Source organism: Cinclus cinclus, chromosome 10 (assembly GCF_963662255.1).
Source record: "Cinclus cinclus chromosome 10, bCinCin1.1, whole genome shotgun sequence".
Taxonomy (NCBI): domain Eukaryota; kingdom Metazoa; phylum Chordata; class Aves; order Passeriformes; family Cinclidae; genus Cinclus; species Cinclus cinclus.
This window is the reverse complement of record NC_085055.1, coordinates 9,923,057-9,933,757: the sequence shown is the minus strand read 5'-3', so window position 1 is coordinate 9,933,757 and position 10,701 is coordinate 9,923,057. Positions and strand designations below refer to the sequence as shown.

At 55.0% G+C, this 10,701-nt stretch overlaps 1 protein-coding gene across 1 annotated transcript; it reads left to right on the top strand.

The window, feature by feature from the left end:
• Positions 1 to 233: 233 nt before the first annotated feature.
• Positions 234 to 10,399, top strand: MUC4 (mucin 4, cell surface associated). The gene is made up of 25 exons (XM_062498822.1): positions 234 to 634; positions 856 to 1,020; positions 1,102 to 1,257; positions 1,390 to 1,520; positions 1,753 to 1,841; positions 2,178 to 2,591; positions 2,689 to 2,808; positions 3,005 to 3,207; positions 3,861 to 3,939; positions 4,177 to 4,347; positions 4,537 to 4,638; positions 4,843 to 5,079; positions 5,466 to 5,600; positions 5,690 to 5,868; positions 5,987 to 6,146; positions 6,227 to 6,325; positions 6,882 to 7,064; positions 7,147 to 7,220; positions 7,536 to 7,600; positions 7,882 to 8,081; positions 8,281 to 8,449; positions 8,537 to 8,710; positions 9,531 to 9,568; positions 9,651 to 9,748; positions 9,971 to 10,399. Exons 1-25 carry the CDS (start codon positions 488 to 490, stop codon positions 10,025 to 10,027), a joined length of 3,645 nt encoding a protein of 1,214 aa, XP_062354806.1. The 5' UTR covers positions 234 to 487; the 3' UTR covers positions 10,028 to 10,399.
• Positions 10,400 to 10,701: the final 302 nt, after the last annotated feature.

Sequence of the window (10,701 nt, the reverse complement as noted above, 5' to 3'; positions counted from 1 at the left end):
CCCAACCAAGGAAGCAGGCCCAGATACCACAGCACCAAGCAGACCACAAGCCACCACCAGCCCTGTCACCACCCTGTCTCATGCCTTTGGAACACAGAGAGGACCATCCACCGAACTGAGCATATCTGTCCACACCACCACTGGGCACAGAGCTCCTGCACCTGAGCCCCAACCCACCCATGAGCTTCTTAGTAAGTAGATTTTCTTTTTCCCAAAGACAAGAGTAGGAAAAGTGTTTTCAGCCAGTAAGCATTGTCATGGATGAGGGTATGGCCTGGTCCAGGGTATCTCATCTGCATTGCACATTGGGCTGCCAGATTCATGGGAAAAGGCAAAAAAGGACATCTGAGAGCATCCCAAAATTGGGTTACAATACATCAGAGCACAGGCACAGAATCATGGCAGCAAGCAGGTGAATTTGTCCTGGCTGCAGGATGGATGAAGCAGACATTAATGATTTTGCACCTTTTTCATTGATCTCCTGCCCATGGCAGAAACAGCGACCTCACTCTATCCCTTTGGCGTGGAAGGAGGGGACCAAGAGTACGTCCGGAGGACGGTGGATTTTAACTCACCCCTGTTCAAGCCAGAAATTGGATTTCCCTTTGGGAAGTCACTGCGAGATGCTCTCTATGTGAGTTCCCCCCCTGGTGAGCACATAATGGATGTGTGCCTTTTGGTAAAAAAAAAAAAAAAAAAAAACAAAAAAAAAAACCAAACCCAAACATGGAAATGGAGCAGAAACCAAATTTCACCTGAATATCTTTTTTTTTCTTCTACATTTAAAATGGTTTCTGCTCACCCGTGAAGGCTAAAAGCTATCCCAGTCGGCAAATAACAAGTTATTTTGGTCAGTTTACAGATAATGGACAGATCATTTTTCCACCCACGGACAACTATGTTCCATCCAACCCCAACTCCCCTCCCTGGGGCTTCACTGGCCGGGAGAGCCTGCCAATGGTGGCTGCCTTTTGGGCTGATGCAGACTTTTCCAAGGGTGTTGGCACCACCTGGTACCAGGTGAGGGCCACCAGAGGTGTCCTCCTGGGAGAATCCAGTTCCTTGCTCACTCATTTAATTCTCTCTTTTGCCATCTTGCAGGAGTACTCTACACTTAGCTCTGCCCAAGACCCTGTTGTCCAAGATGTGGAAGCAAAGATTGAGAAATACCTGAAAATCTCCTATATAGCAAAATGGACCTTGAAGGTGACGTGGGAGAAAGCTCCAGCATACCCATCCCAGAGGGATGACACTCAGGTGAGCAGTGGGGGACCCAGGTGACAGAGATGGCTGTTGATGGCTGTTTCAAGTCTCACTGCCTCAGTCTGTGCTGCAGGGAGAGCAGAGGAGGCTTTGGGAGTGCTAAGGGGGTGCTTTGGGTTTCTCCAGACAAGCACCTACCAGGCAGTGCTCACCACGGATGGGAGCCGCTCCTTTGCCCTGCTGCTCTACCAGGATGGTGGGATGCGCTGGGACTACACCAAGCTGGCTGCAGCCAACGTGCTGATCGGCTTCTCCAGGTGCTGCACGCGTGTCACTGGGTTTTGGAACAGCAGAGATTTGTTCCAGCACTCTGTTGAGACTGTTGGAGGCATTACCCCCAGGAGAGCCCAGCTCCCACTCCTGGACCACCCCTGCCCCATTTAAACCTTTTCTCCTGCAAACTGCAGCAGTACTCACACCAGCTGCTCTATGGGGAGAGGAGGAGGGTTGTGTTGGAAGGATGACCTCAAACCTCCTCTCTCCACACAGCGGCAATGGCTATGCCCAAAACAACAAGCTGACTCAGAGGCCGCCAGCTGTCAAGTACCGACCAGACCAGCACAGCAGCACCGGCTCTGGTATGGCGCCAGGGGATCCTTGGGGTGGGTGGGGATGGCAGGAGCTGTGTGCTCTGTGCCAGGAGCATGTCCCCAGCATCCATCCCTGGGAGGTGATGGGCCAGCAAAGCCACTAGGCAAGACCTGGCCACCAAGAGCAGACTGTGAGTATCCCATGTCCTCCTGCGGCTTGCCACAGCCCCGCTGGCTCTAGAGGGAGCCTGGAGACCTCGTGTGAGGTCAGCGGCCAGGGACAGCTGTCCCACGGGATCCCTCAGCACAAGGCGAGACCCTGGCTGAGCGGTGTTGTTCTCTGGGTCTTGTTCTCTGGGTCTTGTTCTCTGGTTGCTCCCCCAGATGTGCGTGGGCTGTGGATTTACAGACTGGACAGTCGCTCCCGGGTGAATTACAGGCTGCAGTGCCTGGCGTGGCTGGACGCAGAGCCAGCGCCGGCCACCTGGAACAGCCAGCTGCCACCATGCCCCTGCTCCCGCCCCCAGGCAGAGCTGGATCCCCGCTACCACTGGAGCAGAGGTGCCAAGGACGGCCCCCCCAGGACCAGCTGCAGGGCGGGGGCATGGTCCCCTCCTGCTCTGGGGGCAGCCATGATCCCCCCTGCTATTTCAGGCACAGAGGACACCTCTGTGAGGATGCTGCGCACTGTGTCCCCCAGCCCAGCTGGAGCTGGGGTACGATGTCTGTACCGAGGCGGGAGCTTGCTCGAAGGCTGGCAGGAGAGAGCATGGAGCCTCCCCTTCCACACTGCCACTGGTAAGTGGGAACTGGCATTCCCTCACCCCAAAATACCCCCAGCATCAAGCACAGGCAGAGCAAGAACCCCAACACATTCCATCACATTCCTCCACAGACAGGGAGCTGGAAGCATTTGACTGGTGCTGCCGACGTGTCGGGAAGCCCCTGTTCTGTGTCAGGTTTGCTGAGAAGAGACCAAGGGTTGGCTGTGAAGGATATGTGCCACCCACCCCCGGTGAGTCCCCAGGCTCTGCCTCTGCTCTGCCAGGGAACTGAGCTGTGCATAGACCCCGTGCATTAGCCACACTTTGCAATGTGCCAGTGGGGACTGCTGAGCCACCACTGAGCAGCTCGGGGGCTGCTCTCCTCCCTAAGATGACATTTGCTCTTCTTCCTCTGCCCAAAATGCCCCCATCTCATTTGGACCCCAGCTGGTGCCTTTGGGGACCCTCATATTACCACCCTGGATGGACTCACCTACACCTTCAATGGGCTTGGGGACTTCGTCCTGCTGCTGGCCAGTCATGCCCAGACCAGCTTTGTTTTGCACGGGCGCACAGCACAGACTGGCATGGCCCAGGCTACCAACTTTGTGGCCTTTGCTGCTCAATATATCTCCAACACCACCACAACAGTGAGTAGGAGTGCCCTGGGTATGAGTTTGAGCCGCTAATGGGAGAGGCCTCTCTGGCAAGTTGGGTATCACCTCTGCATCACCTACAAGTGGGTGGGGCCCTAGAAGCATCCCCTCTCCTTTTCCTGCCACCTCCTGCCACTCCAACAAAGTACTGTTAGTGGTGGGAGGGACTAATATTCACCAGGCACAGGTCTAATACCTCCTGCAAACAGGCTAGCAAGGGCTGGAGACTCTGGGAAAACATGGTCTTCCTGACTTTGCAGAATTGCTCCCCACACCCATTTAGCTTCATTAAGCAGAATGTCCTGGTGTCACCAGGAACAGGCATTGAAAAGCATGATGAGAGGGTTCAGAGCTGGGAGCCCCCCCAGCACAGCTCTCCATGCTGTCAAGGTCAGCTGAGCAGTGGTGGTGGCCTGGGCATGCCCCTTGCCAGTAGTGACAAACAGCTGGCTGTCCTCTTCTGTGCAAACATCAAAGCTGCTGTACTGTGTGTCTGCTGGGGTGAAGAGCACACCAACACACGCCCTAGGGCTGAGCCTCTCTTCCTAGGCTGGAGGAGCACAGAGTTAATAGCTGTTCCCAGCAAGGAGGGACAGCAGGAAGGGACAAGCAGAGAGGCTTATTGAGACATCCACCACAATTTTCAGGTTGAGTGGTCCTTGGGGAGCCAGAATGACATCCAAGTCCTCCTGAACAATGAAACCATCCAGTTTTCCTATTCCCAAGGTGAGCAGGATCTGCTGATAAATGGTAAACGTTTGTGGTGGGGACAAGAGATGTCTCCATCCCCTTGGACCGGCCCTGCCCAGTGCAAGGGAAGCCATCTTGAGATCCATTAAATGTCTCTCACCTGTACCTGTCTCTGATTTGGGTGAGGTGGACAGGGAGCACTCCCCTCCAGGATTGTTATTTCAGATCCCAGCCTTGCATGGACTCTCCCTCTGTGCTCTCCTTCCCTTGCAGACATGGGTGATGAGGTCTACTACAGCCCTGGTGTCCTGCTAGTCAACACCTCCTCTGTCACAGCTGTCTTTGATGGGACCATTGCTGTCTCTGTCTCAGCCACCTCTGGGATCCTCAGTGTGGTCTGCAGCCTGCCTGACTGGTACCGCAACAGCACCAGGGGCCTCCTGGGTGAGGGCTTCTGGCACTGCCGCAGAGCTGGGGTGCAAATTCTCTTCCCACTCTAAAGTAGACTGGAAAACTGGGGAATTGTGCTTGTACGGGCAGGGACACCTAGGTATAAACTAAACACTGGCCAGCACCAGAGAGTAGGTCAACCCTGGCTTGGGGGATTCCATCACTCTGGTTATGCTCCACCAGGTGTGTGGGACCGTGACCCTACAGATGACTTCCAGATGCCAAATGGTACCAGTATCCCTATGAACAGCAGTGAGGAGGAGATCTACAGCTATGGGATGACCTGTAAGTCCAGGCTTAGGATCCCCCTTGATGATCCTCTCCTTCCTGCACCTTCTGGCCATGCTTTGGCTTGAGATATTTAAACATTTGCTTGAGCAAATACAATGCCAAGGGAAAGTGTTTGGTGTCCTCACTGCTCTGTGAAAAGGAACCCTAAAATACAACAAACCTCAAAATGTCCAGTGCCCATGGTGTGCTCTCTTGCAGGGGCTGTTGGGGAGCACAGCTTGTTCGCTCAGCCTCTGGACTCACCAACACTGAACTTCACACCCTTCTTCTTGTCTCGGCTGCGGCAGGAGAATGAAAGCCAGTACCAGCTGGCAGCCTTGCAGTGTCATGGCAGCAGGGAGTGCATCTATGATTCGCTGAGCACAGGGAGCTTGACCCTGGGCCTGACCACCCAGAGCCTTGCAGCCGACTTCCAGCAGAGGAAGACAGCTCTCAGTAAGTGGAGCACATTCTCACCTCTGAGAGGGCATGGCTTGGATGTAACTGGGTAGTGCCCTGCTCCTTTCCTGGGCTCTCTTTCTTCATATGAGACAGAAGAGAAATCACTAAGGTCTTGGATTTGCACTGCCCAGCTGGCTTGTCTCCAGTCCTGGGAGATGCCACCAGCAGGACAGTTGCCATCAAGATTTTGGAACTGCATTTCCTGGAACTGCATTTATGGCTTCTCTCCAAACCTGGGAAATGCCACCATGCTGTGCAACATAAGGGCCTTGTTGGTGGGCAGCCATGACAGCATCTGCCTGGGGTCCCATCCTCACCAGGATGGACTCAGAGCCAAGGGGTGACAAGGCCACATGTGTGCTGGGCTGCTCTTTCCTCAGATGCCTTCCCTCCTGTCATCACTGGTGATGCATCAATCACAGCCTTCAGGACAGAGAAGGTCAAAAGACAGTATCATGCCTTGGGGGCAGGTGCAAGCTTCATTCCCTATCTCTCACCAGAGCTCAACATATCGGGTAAGGAAGGAGAGATGGAGCAGCTGGGATGGGAAGGAATGGGATGGAATTCCTCTGTCACCTCTAACTCCCACCTCTCGTCCTGGCAGAGAATGGCACCCTGATATGGGAGCCCCGTGGGATAGCCCCATTCACCATCAGCCTGGAGGCTGTTGGGTCCAACAACATCTCTGCACTCCTCCAGCTCCGCTTCACCCTTTGCAGATGCAGCAGGAGCCAGGAGTGCGAGTACAGCAACACTGTCACTCTCAGGGGGTCTTCCTTGCAGGTAGTGTGCCAGAAAGCTCCTCTGGCAACACACTCTGCCTGTCCCCATGCCAGCTGTGCTGTCTTCTCTGTCCATCCTCCTCACATTCCCTAAGCCAATGTCACTATCCCCTTCCCAGCTGGCAGCCTGCAGATGCGAGAGCGGCTACTCAGGTCCCTTCTGCCAGAACCCTCCGGACCCCTGCTCCCAGGGATGCTTCCCTGGTGTGGGATGTGACCCTTTCAGTGGCTGTGGTCCCTGCCCACCTGGCCTGACAGGGGATGGACAGCACTGCTCAGGTGACAAGGGCTCACACCATGGCTACTGGGACCCCAGCCAAGGTGTTTGTCCCGGTGCCATGGGTGCGCTGCCTTGGCAGATATCGACGAGTGCGCACAGGGGGTGGAGTGCCTGGGGAACAGCACCTGCACCAACACTGTGGGCAGCTACATCTGCTCCTGCCTGGCTAGTGAGCAGGGTGAGTATGGGGTCCCTGGCAGGCATGGTCCTCATCCTCATTACTCCCAGGCTCTGTGGAAGAGAATTCCTGAGGGACCCAGGTTGGCTGGAAAGAAGGGGGAGCTGGCTGAGATCTGTGTCCAAGCCCTTGCTGTCATTAGCAGAAGGGACCAGAGTCCAGTCACCACTCATGTTCCCAGGCTGTCAATCTCACTAATCCACTGGGAAGGGAAATTTTTCCCATGCAATTTTTCTCCTCGAGAAAAAAATTCTCATCCCAGCAAAGTTCAAATGCACATGCGGAGGTTGGGGGCTAAATCTATTTTCAGATTGCTTTGGTGGGGTTGAGTTGATGGCTTTTGTTCTTGTTCTAATGCTGGGATTTAAGAGGGCAAATGGCTCCAGCTGGAAGGAGGGGGACTGGGGCTTTTCCTTGAATTTATAGTAAAACTCCTAACACATAAAAGAAAATAAAACTTGGGGAAAAGGCCTTATGGAGCATCTGGATGACTCAGAGAGCTTGGGGTCTGCCCTGCAGCCAGGTTCATGTCTGTACCATGCTCTCCATCCCACAGGTGAGAGGCCAGGCTGTGGCTCAGCATGCGGCTACCACTCCTGCCCTGAGGGCTACTGCAGCAATGGGGGACACTGCCACCTTCACCCCATCACCTGTGCCCCCACCTGCACCTGCCCTCCAGCTTTCACTGACCAGCGCTGCCAGGTGGCAGGGGGGGATTTTCAGCCACTGCCCAGCACAGGTGGGTACCTCTGCCCAGCGTAGGATGAAACCCACCCTGGTCCTGGGATGGCAGAGCCACCACTGTGGCTTTCCCCCAGCAGGTCTCCCTCAGAGAAGTATCCAGATGAGGATCAGGACACTGCAAAACACCACTGCTGAGGAAGTCAACAGCACTGTATGTCACTGGAGGGGTGGGCTCAGAGCAGGGGGCACACTAGCATACCGGGCAACATGGCAGCTGGGGGTGCCAATGCCTCTGTATGCCCTCCCATAGGACCTCTGGGGGTCCAGCAGATCCACAAGCCCAGAGACAGGAAGCAGCAATTGCATGATGATGGCTCTAGCTGTGGCCCTGTGCTGAGTCCCTAGCAAATGAACCAAAGGCCAGAGAAACACTTGGGGCTTGGCCACAATGCATCACTCTTCAAACTTTCCCCATGCTGGCATCATTCTGCCTTCCCCTAATGCCTTCCTGCTCTCCCTGCTGCAGGTCTCAGCCATTCTGGATTCCCTGGAGGTAAAGGCTTTCCAGAGCAACACCAACATCACCCAGATGTGAGTCAGATGTGAAGCAGCCTGTGACCACTCTAAGGATCTTTTGGGGCAGGGCTGAGCATGGGCCCAGAGAGTTTGGTGCACAAAGGGCATTCTCCCCCAGCTCAGTCTGTTTTCCCAGCCCTGATGCTGGTAAACACAAGCCAGTTGACACCTTCTACTCCTGCCTCACCCTTTCCTTATGGGAGTACTGAGAGGCATGGTGAGGCTCAGTCACTCTGAGAGGCAGCAGCAGCTGTGTCAGCAGCAGCTCTGTCAGCAGCCCTCTCTTTTCCTTGCAGGACAGACAGCGATGGCTTCACCTTCGTGGTGGTGTCGGAGTTTGCCTATGACAGCCGCAGCACCATCATCCGCTTCCTGAACGAGGAGCTGCCCGCAGCCATCACCGGCGCCTTCAATGGACGGCGGGGGCGACGGGAGGTGGGCACGGGGCTCCTCTTCCAGCGCCTGCACCAGGACAACATCACCGACCTGGTGAAGTGTGAGTTGCTCCTGGCATTGAGCTGGGGAGTGTGGGAGGAGTACCCCCCATCCCCATTGTCCCCATAAGCCTGTGTGCCCCGGGGACCTGTTCACACTCATGGGGGAGGTGGGTGTGCAGCCTCCCAGCCTTGGGGAGGTTTGGGGAAGCATCAAGGGGTGTTGCTGCAAGGCCGAACCCATGTGCTTTCTCTCCCCAGTGACGGTGGATGAACTGAGGGACTATTTCCCCTGCACTCTGAATGGCTACAAAGGCTACCAGCTCCACTATGTGGGGACCATTGGCTTTGTCTGCATCTCCCCTTGCAAGATGGGCTACTGCCAGCACGGTGGCCAGTGCCAGCACCTGCCCGAGGGGCCCACGTGCAGGTAGCAGCAGCAGCCCTGGGGTGGACAAAGCCACTCTGCACAGCTGCTTCTCCCACAGCATCACAACTCCTCCCTCCCCATCCACAGCTGCCTGCCCTTCTCCATCTACTCCCCGGCGGGCGCTCAGTGTGAATGGCTGGCCATCAGCCTGGCTGCCTTCCTCGGCATCCTGCTGGGAGCCCTGGCTCTGCTCTGCCTCCTCTTTGCCATCGCCTGCCTGGCCCTGCACCTCTGTCGCCAGCACCGCCATCAGCACCGGGGGTGAGCCATGGGCTGGACCTGCATGGGGGGGGATGCTGAGCATGTGGCAGGGTGGGTGTCAGAGAGAAAAACTGATCAAAAATCCACATTTGAAAGATCCACCACTGGTAGAGCTCATCTGGTTTGAGCAGGGGGACCCTGCCCCAGGAGAAAGGTTGGGTGACCTCTTAATACCTTCCAACCTCTTTTCCAGACTTCTGCTGCTCAGGGGTGCAATAGCATCAGTGGGTTGAATGTTAGCTTTACTTTTTCCCCCATGTTAGGGAGTGTTTGCATTTCTTCCTCATCCCAGCCAATACTTGGTTAGAGATGGGCTTTCTATTTAATTTTGATTTGCATACCACCCAAATTATTTCCACTGCAATTCACATGGGTCTGGAAATTGCTGGCCTGGAGTGAGGAAAAGCAGTTTAAGAATTAGACTTTGCACTTCTGCAGAGCAGGGACTTAACAGAAGAATGGCAAAGTGTGAGGCTGAGGTGGAAGAACCAACATCTCTCTCCCTCCTCCCCAGCCCTTGGTCCTGCAATGGTATCCACATTCGGGGGATCTCCCAGGCCCCTGGCTCTGGTCAGAGCTGTGTCCTGCTCCCAGCTCCCTGCCAGCCCTGGAACCAGGGATCTCTAGGATGTTCCCCTGTTCATTTGCACTTGTGGCAAGGCAAGAAACTGTGTGTGCATTAGGGCTTTTCCTCCTCTTATAGCCCCATCTCACCCTTACAGTCAGATGGAAAAGGGGAGCTGACCCAGACACCAGCATCAGGCAGGGGCTCTCCCAGCCTCTGCTGACATGTTCTCCTTATTCTGTTCCCCCCTCTCAGGACCAAGGAGACCTTGTGGAGGACACGGCCCTTCTCCTGTGAGTACATGCCTGTAAAACTCCCCCACTAAGGCTCTGTTTCACCCCAGTCCTCAAACTCTGCTCATCTTCCCTGCTCCAGCTTTAACGATGGCAGGAGAACAAGCAGAACCCACCCTCTCCCACTCCCTGGAAAGGTGTTGGAAACTGCAGCTCCAGGCCATTGACCCCTCAGTCCAGGTCTGCCCTGGGATTACTGTTTCCATGGGGTGTTGGGGTAGAGAACTTTGGGCTGGGCTCTAAATCCTGGCCCTGTGCCTCAGAGGTGCTCAGGAGCTGTGCCTCATCCTGAAGCATCTCAGATGCTTTGGCTTGGCACTGGGATCCACGCCACTGTCTGAGCTTGTCACAAAGCACAGAGCCAAAGCCACACTGACAGCATGGCCTGTTCCTCCTTTGCAGATAAGAATCCAGAGACCTCACGTTGTGCCTCCAAGCCAATCCCCCCAGCAGCCCTAACCTGCCACTGGTCCTCTTCTGGCACCTCCAGGCTCACGGAGGAGCCAGACACTGCTGCCTGCTCCACTGCTTGCTTTCAAGGTCTCCAGCATCAGCCACACATGGAAGCAGGGGACAGACAGCTGCCTTTTGGGTTCTGGGAGGATTCACTCCAGAGAGGGTGCTTTTTTGAATGTGTGTTTATGTTGAGTGACCAAAGCAGGAGAATTTCACCTTCCCTTGAGGACCTGCAGAGACACCGGGGATCATCCTTGAACGTGTCTGCACCAGGGTATGTGCTAGTGCAATATAACCAGACCCTGCAAAGCCCCTGAGAGCAGGGTCAGGTGGGGCAATGCAGTGATTGTAATCCCTTACAAATCAAATAGAATAAACCAAAAATGTTGGCTTGCTATTAAATTGTCTGTACCTCAGGGGTCCCTGTGCCAGCCCTGCTTCACTATCACTGAGCCCTCAAGTCTCTGCTTTCTGCTGATCCCATTCACAGAGCCAAACTGAGAATGGATGTAAATTTTTTGGTGGCTTCATCCCCTCATTTTCCCAACACACCTGCAAGTCTCCTCACACTGCTTTCAGGGACAGTTTACAGTGGCTTAGATCACACAGGTTGGGCTTTGGTCCCCACAAACATCCCATAGCCCTTCAATCCTGGTGTTTAGGAGATGCTGATCCTA

Bases quoted from the DNA above. Each gene is read 5' to 3' on its own strand.
- MUC4 (XM_062498822.1), top strand. From the start codon at position 488: ATGGCAGAAACAGCGACCTCACTCTATCCCTTTGGCGTGGAAGGAGGG. The intron at 2,592-2,688 runs GTAAGTGGGAAC...ATTCCTCCACAG, and splicing joins CCCCTTCCACACTGCCACTG to ACAGGGAGCTGGAAGCATTT. The intron at 3,940-4,176 runs GTGAGCAGGATC...CTTCCCTTGCAG, and splicing joins CCAGTTTTCCTATTCCCAAG to ACATGGGTGATGAGGTCTAC.